The 18,856-nt window shown below is 44.2% G+C and overlaps 1 protein-coding gene across 2 annotated transcripts in view; it reads left to right on the plus strand.

Moving 5' to 3' along the window:
• The first annotated feature begins 998 nt into the window (after positions 1-998).
• TLR2 (toll like receptor 2) overlaps positions 999-18,856 on the plus strand; it is a 43,163-nt gene continuing 25,305 nt past the window's right edge. Inside the window, exons 1-2 of one of the 2 annotated variants that reach the window (XM_073605356.1) lie at positions 999-1,238; positions 3,162-3,233. In XM_073605356.1, the coding sequence (XP_073461457.1) occupies positions 1,138-1,238; positions 3,162-3,233 (173 nt within the window). In that variant the 5' untranslated portion in view covers positions 999-1,137. The remainder of the gene's footprint in view (positions 1,239-3,161; positions 3,234-18,856) is intronic. The other variant, XM_073605364.1, reaches the window with a different exon arrangement.

The raw sequence follows: 18,856 nt of genomic DNA on the forward strand, positions 1-18,856 counted from the left end.
AAAATAAACTATATATTAAAAAAGAAAGATTAACATATAAACATAGAGGAGTCCCCCAGAAATTTAGTAAAATCTGGCATTACTGGATTGATTTGAGTAATTTGCTGTATGATGGCTTATGTGGAGGGGTTGGTGGGGGGCAGGAGAGGTTGGGGACGAGGAGATTGATCTTGATTTATAACATATTAAGATGATGGGAGTTGAACAAAGTAAAACCAATTGAAAATCAATGTGAGGTGTATGTTTATTGTTGGTGTGTGTGTGGTTAGTTATATATGAGTTTTCGATGTCTTTTTGTATTTGTTTGTTTCTTAGTGTGAATATGTGTATATTATGAAATGAAACAATGGTAAATTCTTTTTTAAGTTGTTAATTTGTATAAAAAATATCTTTTTCCTATTTGTATTGAACAAGCATTATAAAAATAAAAAAAGATTTGATATAAAAAAAATTTGTTTGGATGCAGCGCCGCACGACCGCGCAATTGTCAGTTAAAGTGCCGAATCGCAAAAAGTGCTCTGGTCAGGAATCGCAAAAAGTGCTTTGATCAGGAAGGGGGTAAATGCTTCCAGGGCTGAAGTGGTTAAAGGTGAACTAACACTTAAAAAAAATATAAATATAGAGTTTAGTGTTATTTTAAGGAAATGCAGCGTGAAAATATAAGTGTGTTTAACTGATCATTTTTTCTTTTTTTTTTTGCCTTTCATGGTCTGTGAAAGGGATGCCACCTTTGACCTAATCTTTTATATCTTTCTCATCTCAGAAATTTGAGAGGTAGGAGATTGTTCTGACAGGCAGTCTCAGTTCCAATGATTACAATACATACTTTGCTGGCCAACTCACACAGCTACAAGCATTACCAGCAAGCAAATTGTTCTGTTTCTGAACTTAGCAGGAGAAAGTCAATCAGCTCATACCATAAACAGTAAAAGATTTCCTAGCTGTTATCATGATTGCTCGTTCACATGCCTAGCAGTGAAACTATGCAATACCGTACACAGAACTAACTTAACATACTCTTCTAGAAGACTGAGGCTTTTGTACAAGGCTGGCATTTCCTCATCAAAACAAATCCTCACTGACTGTCTCTCCGCCCACAACTGAGAATTGCTGCTCAGGCGTGCAGCCAGATCCTGTATGTTACCGACAACTTGTGTCTCTGCCACTTCTTTCCGTCATCTTACTTCGATGCACAGTCGCCAAGGGAGTACACGTATAAAGAAAACACAAGTCTGCAGGTTGGTTTTCTATGTTTTGTACTCTTTTGTACCTGAAACAGAAGTGTCTGCGCTATCCAGGCTCAGCTGTTACAAAGAATGTCTGTTCTATATACATTAACTTATTCGATGGAAGGGAGTAATGCCGCCCTCTCTGGGAGATCCTAGTTCTGATACTATCACTTTCATTTTGACACCAGGATCTTATTAAGTTTGGTGCTGATCTGAGAAATCCAGATCAAAGAAAAAATATGTATATAGTCCACATCAACCAGTCACATGTGAGCCAAGATCGCAGGGTTGTAGACTGATAAACAGATTAATAATTAAATTAACAATGTAAACCTTGCTTCTATTGCTGAGGACTGGTATTACCGGCCATAGATGGATTGAAATTTGGCCAGGTCGGCAGGGAGCAGATGAATTTGGATCCGTGTGTGGCCGTTTACTCAATAGAAGTCGATCGTCAGACAAATTAGAAAACTTTTGTCGATCAGCAGCTGCAGCTCGACAAAAGTGTATTCTGGAAGCACTGAGTCCTGCTGTCAGAATGAAGGGAAAAGGTGGGGAAAACAGTTTCTAATCCCCCTTCCTTCATGGGATTGCGGCAGCGGAGTTTCAAGTATCCCCTTAACTTAGAAACTTAGGGAAGGTGTGCTATTGGTCCCCTCCCTATGTATAGGTCAGGTCACCTAGTATCCAGGCAGTTTGAGAAAAGAGAGGGAAGGTACTCTATTGGTCACCTTTTCCTAGGTAGGTCAGGTGATCTAGTATCCAGGCAGTTTGGAAAAAGAACGGAAAGACACCTGCCTCCTGGGCCGGGGCCTTTTGGCTGGGACCGAAGAAATGTTTGATTCCTGGCCAGAGGGCCTGGTCATTGTTTTACACAATGACCACTTTTCACTCTCCATTTCCTTCTCCCCCACTTTCTTTTCCCAAAAGTGGATGTAAACCCAATGTCATCCTTTCTAAACTACTGCCATAGGGGTTATCTATAAGGATATACATGCCTCCTGCATGTATCTTTACCTGTCAAATGTCTCCCCTCTGTCTGTTATTAGACCCGAAAAACTGCAGATTCTGTGGGTGGGTCTGTTGTCTGGAGCTCGGTGGGTGGAGTCGTGATGTCAGTAGACTTCCCGCCCACCTCTACACTCCTTGTCAATATGCATGTTCTCCTGTGTATTTCTAACACTGAACTTCTGCTGAACTTCTGCTATGATCTCTAACATCCAGTGAAAAGACAGGAAAGTAACCACATGACTTCAGCATGCCAAATCATGGTGAGGTGTGGAACAGCCAATCCTTGCAGAGCTGCTGAAGAAAGGAGTGGGAGGGAATTAAAAAATAATGCCTGTGTCTTAGGCTAGTGCACGAGATGTAAATCACCTGTCACTCACAGCAAGGGGGAGGATTTGACAAAGTTTTTCTCAGTTTGTCAAGATTTATCTCACTGAACAATAAGAGAGGATTGCTCAGAGATGGATTAACTCTGTGTGGCAAGACTGGGCTCAAATGATAGGAAATCTTATACTCTACAGTATGATATATATATATAAAAAAAAAAATTCAGGTTTACATCCACTTTAAGCCCTTTGTTTGTCATTTTGTATTTTTATGTTTGTACACGTTTTTGCACGTGTGACTGGCAGGGTGTAGGTCCTCGGGCCTGCCCTGAAAATCTTGGGAGGGGGTGGTCTTCGGGCTTAGCACGTCCTCTCTCATGGGGTCTCCCTTTGGGGGAGCCCCACCAAGTACTTGGGTGGGTCTGTTTCAGCAGACCCTCCAGAGAAAGGGGTCCGTCTTGTTTCGGCCAGATGGACCAAGTGTAAAGTACCCCAGTCCCTGTCTGGTTTATTGGTTTGGCTGAGATTTCTAGAATATTTTAATGGGAGGACGGTTTGGCAGCAAGACTTCATATCTGATCAGAATTTTTGCCTTCAGACAGATGCGGCGGGATCCTTGGGTTTCGCTGCCATATGGAAAACACATTAGTGTGCGGAACGCTGGGATCTGGTATGGAAATATAAAGGTTATTTAAAGAATAGTGTTCTTTTAGAATTGTTCCCAATAGTGGTTGCTATTAACCACTTCAGCCCCGGAAGGATTTACCCCCTTCCTGACCAGAGCACTTTTTACAATTTGGCACTGCGTCGCTTTAACTGCTAATTGTGCGGTCATGCAATGCTGTACCCAAACGAAATTTGCGTCCTTTTCTTCCCACAAATAGAGCTTTCTTTTGATGGTATTTGATCACCTCTGCTGTTTTTATTTTTTGCGCTATACACGGAAAAAGACCGAAAATTTTGAAAAAAATTGATATTTTCTACTTTTTGTTCTAAAAAAAATCCAATAAACTCAATTTTAGTCATACATTTAGGCCAAAATGTATTCGGCCACATGTCTTTGGTAAAAAAAATGTCAATAAGTGTATATTTATTGGTTTGCGCAAAAGTTATAGCGCCTACAAACTAGGGTACATTTTCTGGAATTTACACAGCCTTTAATTCATGACTACCTATGTTGTTTCTTGAGGTGCTAAAATGGCAGGGCAGTACAAAACCCCCCCAAATGACCCCATTTTGGAAAGTAGACACCCCAAGGAAATTGCTGAGAAGCATGTTGAGCCCATTGAATATTCATATTTTTTGTCCCAAGTGATTGAATAATGACAACAACAAAAAATTACAATAAGTTGTCACTAAATGATATATTGCTCACACAGGCCATGGGCATATGTGGAATTGCACCCCAAAATACATTTAGCTGCTTCTCCTGAGTATGGGGATACCACATGTGTGGGACTTTTTGGGAGCCTAGCCGCGTACGGGGCCCCGAAAACCAATCACTGCCTTCAGGATTTCTAAGGGCGTACATTTTTGATTTTACTCCTCACTACCTATCACAGTTTTGAATACCATAAAATGCCCAGATGGCATAAACCCCCCCCAAATGACCCCATTTTGGAAAGTAGACACCCCAAGCTATTTGCTTTGAGGCATGTTGAGTCCATGGAATGTTTTATATTTTGACACAAGTTGCGGGAAAGTGACAAATTTTTTTTTTTTTTTTTTGCACAAAGTTGTCACTTAATGATATATTGCTCACACAGGCCATGGGCATATGTGGAATTGCACCCCACATGTGTGGGACTTTTTAGGAGCCTAGCCACGTACGGGGCCCCGAAAACCAATCACCGCCTTCAGGATTTCTAAGGGCGTGAATTTTTGATTTCACGCTTCACTGCCTATCACAGTTTCGGAGGCCATGGAATGCCCAGGTGGCACAAACCCCCCCAAATGACCCCATTTTGGAAAGTAGACACCCCAAGCTATTTGCTGAGAGGCATGGTGAGTATTTTGCAGCTCTCATTTGTTTTTGAAAATAAAGAAAGACAAGAAAAAAAATTTTTTTTTTTCTTTTTTCAATTTTCAAAACTTTGTGACAAAAAGTGAGGTCTGCAAAATACTCACTATACCTCTCAGCAAATAGCTTGGGATGTCTACTTTCCAAAATGGGGTCATTTGGGTTTTTTTTTTTGCCACCTGGGCATTCCATGGCCTCCGAAACTGTGATAGGCAGTGAAGAGTGAAATCAAAAATTTACGCCCACACATGTGGTATCCCCATACTCAGGAGAAGCAGCAGAATGTATTTTGGGGTGTAATTTTACATATTCCCATGGCATGTTTGAGCAATATATCATTTAGTGACAACTTTGTGCAAAAAAAAAATGGTCTCTTTCCCGCAACTTGTGTCACAATATAAAATATTCCATGGACTCGACATGCCTCTCAGCAAATAGCTTGGGGTGTCTACTTTCCAAAATGGGGTCATTTGGGGGGGTTTTGAACTGTCCTGGCATTTTATGCACAACATTTAGAAGCTTATGTCACACATCACCCACTCTTCTAACCACTTGAAGACAAAGCCCTTTCTGACACTTTTTGATTACATGAAAAAATTTTTTTTTTTTTGCAAGAAAATTACTTTGAACCCCCACACATTATATATTTTTTTAAAGCAAATGCCCTACAGATTAAAATGGTGGGTGTTTCATTTTTTTTTCACACAGTATTTGCGCAGCGATTTTTCAAACGCATTTTTTGGGGAAAAAACACACTTTTTTAAATTTTAATGCACTAAAACACACTATATTGCCCAAATGTTTGATGAAATAAAAAAGATGATCTTAGGCCGAGTACATGGATACCAAACATGACATGCTTTAAAATTGCGCACAAACGTGCAGTGGCGACAAACTAAATACATTTTTAAAAGCCTTTAAAAGCCTTTACAGGTTACCACTTTAGATTTACAGAGGAGGTCTACTGCTAAAATTACTGCCCTCGATCTGACCTTCGCGGTGATACCTCACATGCATGGTGCAATTGCTGTTTACATTTGACGCCAGACCGACGCTTGCGTTCGCCTTAGCGCGATAGCAGGGGGGACAGGGGTGCTTTTTTTTTTTTTTTTTCTTTATTATTTTTTTGCTTTTTTATCTTATTTTTAAACTGTTCCTTTCATATTTTTTTTTTAAAATCATTTTTATTGTTATCTCAGGGAATGTAAATATCCTCTATCATAGCAATAGGTGGTGACAGGTACTCTTTTTTGAAAAAATTGGGGTCTATTAGACCCTAGATTTCTCCTCTGCCCTCAAAGCATCTGACCACACCAAGATCGGTGTGATAAAATGCTTTCCCAATTTCCCAATGGCGCTGTTTACATCCGGCAAAATCTAAGTCATAAAATGCTTGTAGCTTCCGGTTTCTTAGGCCATAGAGATGTTTGGAGCCACTCTGGTCTCTGATCAGCTCTATGGTCAGCTGGCTGAATAACCGGCTGCATTCTCAGGTTCCCTGTTGAGACAGGAGAGCCAGAGAAAAACACGGAAGACGGTGGGGGGGGGCATTCCCTCCCATTGCTTGTAAAAGCAGTCTAGAGGCTAATTAGCCGCTAGGATTGCTTTTACATGAAAACCGACCGCTGGCTGAAAAGAATGATACCAAGATGATACCTAAACCTGCAGGCATCATTCTGGTATAACCACTCAAAGTCGTGAATGGCGTACCTGAAGACAAAAAAATGGTTAACAATAAAGCACAGTAAACGGTAAAGTATAAAAAATTGCAGACCTGAAAAACAAACATGATAAAACATAATAACAATAAAACATTGCAGAATAGAATACAGTAAAAAAGAGCAGAACAATAGAGAGAGAATAGAGAGAGAGAGAGAGAGAGAACAATAAAACGACAACTATTTTTTTTTATTTTATATTTTTGTATGTGTTTTTTTTTTTTTTTGTTTTTTTTTTTTTACACTTTTGTAACTAACTTTTATAACTGTAACCGGTTCCAGGTTCGGGTCTCTCAAAATGCGATGGCATCTTGGGAGACCCTGTGAAAGTGTGCCTAGCCTGTGCAATGCTGTACCCTACGCTAATACTCAACTAGTGAATGGTAGCATTCAAAACATTCACCAATGCAAAGACCAGGATTGTCAGGACAGGAGGGACAATAATAGCGGGTGTCACGCCTATATCCGCACTTGCTGCAGACACAACATCTTTTTTGGGGGGGTTCGTTGGGTAGGGGTACTCGGGAGGACATAAAGAAAATGAATCTCATGCAGCCGACTGCATTTGGTTGGGGATGTGAATGGGGGAAGTACGGGCGCTGCAGAAGTGGTGGGTTCCCAATTAGGATTGGCGAATGCAGCAGGAAGGGCATTATGGGCACGACGGGCCTGTGTTTGTCTTTTTGGTGGCAGCGGGACACTACATGTGCTTGCCACCTCACCGGCTTGAACTGCATTTATGGGACTCGCCACGTCACCAAGTGTTACTGCAGTGCTGGTTTGACTACGACCGGGGTGTACTAGGCCGCTGGTGCTTGCCAGTTCACCAAAACGCTACCAAAAAAACTGTTAGCGATCGCAGGGATCAGGCCTGACTCTGCGAACGCTGCAGTTATGCGTTTAGTGTTTTGTAAGTGACAGTGATCGATCGATACTGCACTTGGGTGGGCTGGGCCGGGCTGGGCGGAGGGGCAAAACGCAGGTGCTAGCAGGTATCTGGGCTGATCCCACTAACACTGCATTTTTGGGAACCCTAAACTGCTGGGGACGCTAGTAAAGATCTGATCGGATCAGGTATTGATCTGATCAGATACTATACCACTAAGGGAGGTGTACGGTGCGTGCGTGGGTGTTAGCGCGACTGGCGCTAACCTGACGCTGCCTGGGGCTGGTGCTTGCCAGTTCACCAAAACGCTACCAAAAAAACTATTAGCGATCGGAGCGATCAGGCCTGACTCTGCGAACGCTGCAGTTATGTGTTTAGTGTTTTGTAAGTGACAGTGATCGATCGATACTGCACTTGGGTGGGCTGGGCCGGGCGGAGGGGCAAAACGCAGGTGCTAGCAGGTATCTGGGCTGATCCCGCTAACACTGCGTTTTTGGGAACCCTAAACTGCTGGGGACGCTAGTATAGATCTGATCGGATCAGATATTGATGCGTTCAGATACTATACCACTAAGGAAGGTGTACGGTGCGTGCGTGGGTGTTAGCGCGACTGGCGCTAACCTGACGCTGCCTGGGGCTGGTGCTTGCCAGTTCACCAAAACGCTACCAAAAAAACTGTTAGCGATCGCAGGGATCAGGCCTGACTCTGCGAACGCTGCAGTTATGCGTTTAGCGTTTTGTAAGTGACAGTGATCGATCGATACTGCACTTGGGTGGGCTGGGCTGGGCCGGGCGGAGGGGCAAAACGCAGATGCTAGCGGGTATCTGGGCTGATCCCACTAACACTGCGTTTTTGGGAACCCTAAACTGCTGGGGACGCTAGTATAGATCTGATCGGATCAGATATTGATCCGTTCAGATACTATACCACTAAGGGAGGCGTATGCTGCGTGCGTGGGTGTTAGCGGTACTGGCGCTAATCTGACGCTGCCTGGGGCGACGCATATCACCACCGGGCGATCAGGGGGCTAAACCTTTATTCGGTAATAAATGGCGGGTGCCCTGACACTATAAAAAATAAACAAACTAACCAGCGTCACCCGTAACGGTTATACGGTGATCAGTGGTGAAAGGGTTAACTAGGGGGCAATCAAGGGGTTAAAACATTTATTAGATAGTATATGGGGGTCCCTGTCGCTATAAAATGCTGACGTCGAACCTAAATATTTACGTTCCTAACTAGCGTCACCAGCGACACTAATACAGCGATCAGAAAAATGATCGCTTAGTGACACTGGTGACAGGGGGTGATCAAGGGGTTAAAACTTTATTAGGGGGGGTTAGGGGGGTACCCTAGACCTAAAGGGGGGTAACACTCACTGTCCTACCACAGTAACTGTCACTAACTGACACCCTGCAGTAATCAGAAAAAAAAAAAAAAATACTGCTTGGTGTCAGTGTTACAGGGAGGGGGGAGGGGTGATTGGGGGGGGATCGGGGGGTGATCGGGGGTGTTTTGTGTGCCTGGCATGTTCTACTGTGTGTGTGTTGGTGCACTTACATGTCTTCTCTCCTCGACGCTAGAACGGAAACTGCCGAGCCGAGGAGAGATGACATCACATAGTGTATAGTACACACAGGCAGGGGATGTTCCTCATTGGCTGGGAGCGATCGCGAGGGGGGGGCCACGATCGGATGGTCTCCCCCTCGTCTCTCATCGCTCCTAGCCAAATGCCGACCGCCGCTGGCACCAGGGGGGGGGGGTCCGATCGGACCCCCCGCCCGCGGGAAGGCAATCACGTATGGGTACGTGATTTTGCCTGCCCGTGCCATTCTGCTCACGTATATATGCGTGAGGCGGTCGGCAAGTGGTTAAAATTTGGGCGGATAATTTTAAGAACAAATTAATTCTGTTCATCACGGATAATAAAGGTGTAATGTACGCTTTAAAGTGTCTAACTTCAAGGTCTCCGCCAGTTATTGCTTTGCTAAGATACTTGTTTTTCAGATGCCTGAGTCTGAACATTTGGGTTAAGGCTAGGTATATCCCTGGCAAAGCAAATAATTGGCAGATACACTCATTTTCAGATGGCGCGTTTCAACTGCCTTTTGCCAAAAGCGGATTCAGTGGGTTTAGCCTGCCCGGAAAGTTTATGGAAGCTCATTTGACACAGGTGTTGATAAATGTAAAACTTCATTTGCCCCCTCCACCATGGCGGGATATCAGTCATCCTGGCGGTTATGGACTTCTTTTCTAAATACGTATGGTTTATGAAGGCTTGGTGGTGTTGATTTCTAGACCCATTGTTTAGCAAAAGTTATTCATGGGCACACATTAATAAAATCGTTTCGGGCATTTCATTCTTCACGAAATGAAACAACCTCCCATCTCTATTGAGTTTTTTCACTGTAAAACAAGCATTAAAAGGGTAAAGGAAAAGGAAAAAAGGTTAAAGACAGCAGGACTCCGATCACTCCAGAAATTCTGGAAAAAAAAAAAATCTTTGCAAGGTTACAGAATCTGTCTGCTGGTCAGATTTTGAGGCAAGGTTGTTCAAGGCAACATTTTCAGTGGCTTTTTTTGCTGCCCTCAGAATCTCTGAACTAGTTCACAAAGCTCACAAAAAAGCAACTCGATGGCATTCAGATGTCGGATATACTAGTAAGTGATGGGGAAGTAAAGATTTTATTGAAACGGATCAGAGGGGGAAGGAGCTTGGATTGTCTTAAAAGCTTGTAAACAGAAGTCAATATACCCAGCGGCATTGTTACAATCTTATATTGAGGCCAGATAGTACAGGACATCTTTTTCTGCATTCTGATTGAACACCTCTGAGTAAATTTCAATTCATTAGTGTTCTTAACAAATGCACAGGGAGGTTAAATTTAAGTAATTCACACATTACGTCACACTCATTCAGAATAGGGGCTGCCACAGAAGCAGCTAGATTAGGTCTTTCCGAAGGTTTAATAAAAAATATAGGTATATGGAAGTCAGACAGTTTCCGCTTATATGTTCGTCCTAACACACTTATTTAAATTATTGCAGGTTTACAGAAAATAGTGTGGATTGTCCGACACTCCTTCATCCATTGGGCCAACCAGAGAGCAGGTCACCGAGTCCACACTGAGAACCTGGGTTTAGAGCATGATAAGTTTAGAGTATTTTGGCATGGGAAGCGGGGTATAATTTGGGCAGATCTATTTGTAGTTTTGGGTAAATTATACCAGTCGGACTCCACCAGACATTTTGCTTTTACACTTAGGTGGTAATGATTTGGGCATGGTCAAATCACTTGAGTTAATTTTTTTCATGCGTAATGATATTGTGAGGTTTCATTTGTCCTCCCCTAATACAATTTTAGTCTTCTCAGTAATAATTCTAATGCCCCGTACACACGATCGGACATTGATCAGACATTCCGACAACAAAATCCTAGGATTTTTTCCGACGGATATTGGCTCAAACTTGTCTTGCATACACACGGTCACACAAAGTTGTCGGAAAATCCGATCATTCTGAACGTGGTGACGGGGCAGTAGCCAATAGCTTTCATCTCTTTTTTTATTCTGAGCATGCATGGCACTTTGTGCGTCGGATTTGTGTACACACGATCGGAAATTCCGACAACGGATTTTGTTGTCGGAAAATTTTATAGCCTGCTCTCAAACTTTGTGTGTCGGAAAATCAGATGGAAAATGTGTGATGGAGCCTACACACGGTCGGAATTTCCGACAACACGGTCCTATCACACATTTTCCATCGGAAAATCCGACCGTGTGTACAGGGCACTAGACTGAAGTGGTTGAACTATGCTTCTCTACGCCCACTCGAAAAGGTTAGAAGGAGGTTAAATAGAGCAGTGGAAATTTTTTTAGGTCCATTTGCAGGGTTTTCATACAGCCACACCGAATGGGAGGGTGGTCTCCCTGGGCTATATAGGCCTAATGGGGTCCGCTTATCTGATATTGGATTGAATATTCTCAATGCAGGTTTCCGTACATGTGTTGAAATGGACGCAATGTGGGGGTATGGGTGACAGGCGTTTTTGCCTGTCTTCTGGGTGATTTTACCCCCATTGGTATGTATTCCAGCTCAAGTTGTAGTGGCTGAGCTGATAGCAGGTGTTTAAAAGAAGTTTTACAGCTATTTATTTATTCATTTATTGTTAAAGCCAATAATAATAAAGGCTGCGGCAATACTTATCCAACAATAAAGGTGTGTGGTGTTTTCCTTTCTGTGTTAAATTCTGCTGTCTGCCAATGAAGGGAAAAGGAGGGAAAACAGTTTCTAACCCCCCCTTCCCTCATGGGATTGCGGCAGCGGAGTTTCAGGTATCCCCTTAACTTAGAAATTGTGGGAAGGTGTGCTATTGGTCACCTCCCCTTATATAGGTCGGGTCACCTAGTATCCAGGCAGTTTGAGAAAAGAGAGGGAAGGTGCTCTATTGGTCACCTTTTCCTAGGTAGGTCAAGTGATCTAGTATCCAGGCAGTTTGGAAAAAGAGCGGGAAGAATTTGAAATAAGAAGGGGTTCCGAGCCCTTGAGGTTCAGTGGCCCCAGTAAGCACAAGCTGTGGTGTCCCCCCCCCTCCCTATCCATTGCAGCTAATTATTGTGGCAGTGTCACCTTTGTTAAGGGGGACAGTTTTTTGAGCCTAGGTTTTTTGCTGACTAGGTCTCTTAAAGTTTATATTATGTGAGTGATTTCCAGTTGAAGAATGTTTTGATGTTTTGGGTGATTTTACCCCCATTGGTATGTGTTCCAGCTCGAGCTGTAGTGGCTGAGCTGATGGCTGGTGTTTTAAAATACATTTTGCAGCTATTTATTTATTAATTTATTGTTAAAGCCAATAATGATAAAGGCAGCGGCCATACTTATCCAACAATAAAGGTGTGTGGTGTTTTCCTTTCTGTGTTAAATTCTGCTGCCTGCTGTCCCATACAATGTCCCTGCGGGGGGGTTCCTCTCTCCTCTTTATTGTGTTGATGGAGGAATCCGTACCTGACTGAACAAAAAAAGACTCATCTATGGGCAGATTAAAGGGGAACTAAACCTAATTTGTAAAAGACTGTGACCAGGCAACTTAACTCACACTTACCTGCTTGCTTGTCATCTTCTATTAACTACTTAATGACCAAGCCTATTTTTCAAACTTTGTGTTTACAAGTTAAAATCATTTTATTTTTTTGCTAGAAAATTACTTAGAACCCCCAAACATTATGTAGCAATAACTCACGGTGGAGCTGCTGGTTTAAGCGGGTCTGTTACCTTCACTTTGCTTCCCTCTGTTTCACTGGCACTGGGTCTAGGGGTTCCGTTGAGTTTACTGCTGGACGACACACGCACCAACACTGGAGTACGTTTTCAATGCTTTATTAAACAATCAAACTTTAGGAAGTAGCAGGAAAGAGACGGAAAAGGAAACCTTCAGGAGAAACTCAAATATCTTCTTACAAGATCTTAGCAACAAATGTCCCGGTAGAATTCAGATAATTATGTGGAATGCATTCCCCTCATGGGATACACTCTTTGCTGGTCTGGATAGGCCTCTCTCACCGGTCTAGCAGCCAGTACGCAGCACGAATCTAAAGTCTCTGCCACAGACTTGTTTGGGGGGTAAATCTGCACGATGCTCTGCCACAGGATGTATCAGATCTTCTGCAGTGAACAATCAGTCACAGCGCCTGAACCTTTAAGCCGAACCGGCGACACTATGCTGTATAATTACTTCCTTTGGATATGTCCTGCAACCGAGTCACCAGGCCCACTCTATAGACCAGCACGCTGCGTGATCTCTCCAAGACGGGTCCTCCCCTGGGATCTCCTCGGCTGTCCAGCTTTGTCACACAGGACCGACAGCTCAGGACCATTCCTCGGCCACGGTGGTAGGCCCCAGACAAGCCTCTGGACCCACCCCTGCGCCGCAGCATCGTGGGCCTCCCAATCGGAGGACCACGAGGTAGCTCCTTAACGCATACCCGTCGACCAGGAGGGCCAACAGGTGGCTGTAAAACGACGACCCTAGAACATGGCGTCTGTCCCATAAATACCCTCGCCCAGAATGCAACTCGGAGGACCAACTCCACCGAGCTTGTCTCCAAGACAGAGGAGCATCTATACACTTCGACACGTTGCCCTTCCAACACTGACTAATGGTAACAGCGACACTCACCGGTCAGCACGGAAGCACACACAACGTCAGCCAAGCTGGAACAGAGGCAAACTTTTAACCTTCCTAACACACAATTTACTAAATTTACCTAATCTGCGGTAGATTGTAAATCTACCAGCGCTACAATTATATATAAATATATATATATTTTTTTTTTTCAGACACCCTAGAGAATAAAATGGCAGTCGTTGCAATTTTTTATCACACCGTATTTTTTTGGGAAAAAATACACTTTTTTAAATTAAAAAATAAGACAACAGTAAAGTTAGCCCAATTTTTTTTTATATTGTGAAAGATAATGTTACACCGAGTAAATTGATACCCAACATGTCACCATTCAAAATTGCGCCTGCTCATGGAATGACGACAGACTTTTACCAAAAAAAATCTCCATAGGCAACGTTTAAACATTTCTACAGGTTACCAATTTTGAGTTACAGAGGAGGTCTAGTGCTAGAATTATTGCTCTCGCTCTAACTAATAAATGACAGGAGTGATGGAAGGATTACTTCTGTCATTCAGGCAGCTTGAGAATGAAGCGCCATCAAACTCCCAGTGCACCCCTCCATATTAAAACATTGCACCCTGCCTCCCCTTTATCCTGGCTCTGCTAGGCAAGCAGCTAGGACACCGAGCAGCAATGTGAGACATCAGAGGAGCAAGAATAGCATAACAAGGCTGCGACTCACAGGGCACGGCAGAGACAAGCAGCCAGGACACAGGACAGAAAGATGGGATATCAAAGGGATAAGTCTAGGGCCACAGGGCTGCAATTCAGGGCACAGCAAGAGCTTACAATCTAAGGTCATTAACATATGTTCATACATACTGTACACATACTAGGGCCAATTTAGACAGGAGCCAGTTAAAGTCCATGATGCCAATCTAAACACAATGGGGGTGGGATAATACATCTTGATTGATGGAGGCTTCACTTCCCTGTTGCTCTGAGACACAGGGTGGAGGGGCATGACAGGGACAGGGAAAGAGGAAGCATAGTTCTCCTTAGTAAGGAAGCATACAAAAAAGAGAATGCTAATATTTTATCAGATGTTAACACTTATGTCCCTGTAACCCCATGCATGAATATAAAAAGGCACTTCAAGATTTGGTAAACAAAGGATACAAGAAGGGTATTTTGAATAGAGAAGTGGCCCTATCATTAGCGGTAGAGCTGCATGATCAATCGTTAAAAAATCGTGACCTCGATTCAACCCCCCTCACGATCCTAATCCAGAATTTCCACGACTCATGTAACAAGTGCAGAGTCGTTCTCTGCTCACAGCTGTCAAAAAAAAAAAAAACTGCAGCCTGCAAAGTTTATCACAACATTACTAAGCGCTGAGATATAAAAAGAAACATTGTATCATTTGGTTCTTTTAGGTCTCATCCAAACTGCAGCTCAAAGGAGCTCAAAGAAGCTGCTCCTACAGGCTTTTGAGCTCTTACTTTTTCAGCCTGGAAAATCCCAGCCAAGTTAGCAACACTGTAACTTTTTCAGGAAAGAGAAAGGCGCCTCTAAGTGCAGTGGTTATAAGATTTATTACAGGCACAATGGGATTAAAAACAATTACAAGATAGTAAGAGGTCATAGGTATATAATGATTTGTCCTCATGCGGATCGCTGTAATCCTCGTCTGTCTGGGGGAGAGAGAGAGCCGTCCTGCAGCTGTCAGAGTCCCTGGTGACGTGGATTGATGAGGAGGGGAAGATGCGATGAGGCGGCCCAGGTTCTGGAACCAGCTGAAATGCACGTGGCCGATGAGACATCAGGTGAAGGTGGTGGGCGGTAATGCATTTCGGAGCATGCACAGCTCCTTCGTCAGACCTACACCTATGCTTGCTGGAGGAGCTTATGGGAGATAAGGGGGAGGGGTTGATGTCTGCTGATAGGCTGGGCGAAAAGAGGGGCGGAGTGTAGACCTGTTGATGGATGTTGGTTTCATAAAGGGCCAGAGTCATGTGACTGGGCATGTGACATATTCAGCACATTAAATTTAGTGTGAGTCTGGTCCTAATGGTCCCGGAAGAAACAGACAGGGTTAGAGCAGGATTAGCACAATGTAACAGCATAATGAGATGGAGGCGTGTGTGTATATATATATATATATATATATATATATATATATATATATATATATATAAAAACCTGTCGGTACATACATATAGGGGGGATAGATTACAACCAAAGTTACTATGTTGGGTGATGAAGGAAGTCAAGTACATTTGATGTCAACTAAAAAAAATTTAAAAATTGAGTACATTCGATGTTGAATGGCAAATGGTAAGTACATTTGATGTTCAATAACAAGTATGTTTGATGCTGAATGGAGAGTGAAATTGTCAAGTATATTCAATGTTGGATGGGAAGAGTTTGGTACATTCAATGTTGAGAAGGAAAAAAAGCAGGTACATATGAGTACCTGTCCATACATGAGATTACAACCAAAGGTGCTTCCTTGGGCCATAATGTGTATGGTGATAGAGGAAGTCAAGTACATTCGATGTAAAATGTTAAGTATATTCAATATTGAATGGCCAATGTTAAGTACATTCGGTGTTGAATGGAAAATGTTCAGTACATTCAATGTTGATTGTCAAGTACATTCGATGCTGAATAGAGAGTGGGTTAGTCAAGTACATTCAATGTTTGGTACATTCGATGTTAAATGGGAAAAGTCGAGTACATTCAATGTTGAATGTCAAGTTCGTTTGATGCTGAGTGAAGAAAGAAATTGTTCACAGTATTGTGAGTTTTACCTTATCTGTCCAGGTGTGTGTGTGGCAAATGCAAGGATTGCAGTGGGTGTTAATGATGTATGAGGATATTGTATCTCAGTTCTAGGGATGAGCCCAAACCCCCCGGTTCGGTTTGCAACATGCGAACAGGCAAAAAGTTTGAGTGAACATGCAGACCCTATTAAAGTCTATGGGACACGAACATGAAAACTCAAAAGTGCTCATTTTAAAGGCTTATATGCAAGTTATTGCCATAAAAAGTGTATGGGGACCCGGGTACTGCCCTAGGGGCAAGTATCAATGCAAACAAAAGTTTTTAAAACAACCGTTTTTTCAGGAGCAGTGATTTTAATAATGCTTAAAGTGAAACAATAAAAATTAAATATTCCTTTAACTATCGTGCCTGGGGGTCCCCTTAGTCTGACTGTAAAGTGGTGCATCTGTGTGATGTGTAGAACTGTGCTGCAGCAAAATGCCATTTCTAAAGGAAAAAATGTCATTTAAACTTGCTTGCGGCTGTAATGTATTGCCGGCTTCCAGCAATATAGATGAAAAATCAAGGAAAAAATTGGCGTGGGGTCCCCCCCAGTACATACCAGACCCCCAGTGTCCCTGAATATATAATGCTGTACATTTAGACCCTTCTTACTTGAGGGATTTTATTTATGTTATCAATTTACTTACAATTGAGTGGGTACATTTTGGCAACAGCTGATGTCACATCTTTGTAAACTATCATCTCACATAGGCATGGATTGGAAGCGATGAGACACTTTCTGGAAAGGGCTAATGATCTAGTGTTGACCCAAACTCAGTTCATTCTGGACTTGCTTAACGGGGTTGTAAACCTTCGTGTTTTTTACCTTAACATAGTTGCCAACAGTCCCGATTTTCCCAGGACAATCCCGATTTTGGGACCCTCGTCCCTATTGGAGAGTGTCCCGAATCGGGATTTTCCATAAGGAAAATCGGGAATGTTGTTTTTTTTTTTTTTTTTTTTTTTTGGAGCAGCGGGCTCCAGCAAAATGGCGGCCGGCGCTGCTGCTCTCTCTTCCTCTAGTGTTCAGTGGAGAGGGGAAGGGGGCTCGATCCGTGCAGCCAATGAAGCGCCTTCTTTAGCTGCACGGCCCCTCCCCTCTCCACTGAAGCGAGCAGAAGACACGGCGTCGTCGCCGTGTCTTGCTGAAAGCTCCCAGCCCCGTATTGCGCAAGCGCTGCGCCTGCGCAGTACAGGGGGTCCTCCATTGCCGAGTGGAACTTTCTCGGCAGAACACCGGCCGCTCCTGCACTGAGCGGGGGCCGGGCTGCATTGAGGGGGGCTGCACTAACGAGGGGGGGCTGCACTAACTGAGGGGGGCTGCACTGAGGGGGGGGCTGCACTAACTGAGGGGGGCTGCACTAACTGAGGGGGGCTGCACTGAGGGGGGGTCTGCACGAATAGAGGGGGTCTGCACTAAAAGAGGGGGGCTGCACTGAGGGGGGCTGCACTAATAGAGGGGGGGGGCTGCACTGAGGGGGGCTGCACTAATAGAGGGGGGGCTGCAATAATAGAGGGGGGGCTGCACTGAGGGGGGGCTGCACTGAGGGGGGCTGCAATAATAGAGGGGGGGCTGCACTGAGGGGGGGTCTGCACTGATGGAGGGGATCTGCACTGATGGAGGGGGTCTGCACTGATGGAGGGGGTCTGCACTGAGGGGGTCTATACAGACTCTGGTGGGGGCACCTGATGCAAGGACAGACTCTGGCGGGGGCATCTGATACAAGGACAGACTCTGGCGGGGGCACCTGATGCAAGGACAGACTCTGGCGGGGCACCTGATGCAAGGACAGACTCTGGCGGGGGCACCTGATGCAAGGACAGACTCTGCTGGTGGCAGGCGACGTGGCTAGTGACACGCTCAGGGATCCCACTGATTCGGCATTATGGTGAGTTGAATGATTTAATTTTTATATTACAATGTAATAATAGAAATAATGCGCTTCAATCATCCTGACACCATAACAACCATGGTGCCGGGATGATTGAAGCGTTAACACCAGGCGTTTGGAGTATCTTTATCTGCTGATTGTTAAACTTTCTAGAATACACATATTTATATTGTGTAGGATCTGGGGCTGCTGTCCCGTCATTTCCCTCTCCCCCTTTCCTTCTCCCCCTTTCCCTCTCCATCCCTCATTCATCTCAGACTCTAACCACACCCTCTTGAGCCACACCCATTTAAGCCACGTCCACTTTCACGCAAGCCACACCCACTTTTCACATAAACCACGCCCACTTTTCATGTAAGCCACACCCATTTTTCGGCGCGGCGCGCTTCGCACTTATGGATTTTTTGCTAAGCCACGCCTACAAACGAATGCCCCCCCTAATTATTGTACGGCTCCGCCTACAGCCAAAAAAGTGTCCCACATTTTTTTTTTCAATGTTGGCAACTATGCCTTAATGCATCCTATGCATTAAGGTGAAAAAACACCTGCCAGTGACCGGCCCCCCAGAGCCCCCGTTTTACTTACCTGAACCCTGGAACTTGACCCGGTGGGGACACGCTGTCTCTCTGCCCAGGGTTCTCGGCTCTTGATTGGATAGATTGATAGCAGCGCAGCCATTGGCTCCCGCTGCTGTCAATCAAATCCAGTGACGCGGGCGCTGGGGGGCGGGGCCGAGTCATACATTCGGCGGCTATGGACGCCGAATGCTGGACTTGGGAGCACGCCCGCAAGGTAACCCCCTCTGGAGAGTGCTTCTCCTAGGAA

The sequence above is a fragment of the Aquarana catesbeiana genome, linkage group LG01 (assembly GCF_042186555.1).
Source record: "Aquarana catesbeiana isolate 2022-GZ linkage group LG01, ASM4218655v1, whole genome shotgun sequence".
Taxonomy (NCBI): Eukaryota; Metazoa; Chordata; class Amphibia; order Anura; family Ranidae; genus Aquarana; species Aquarana catesbeiana.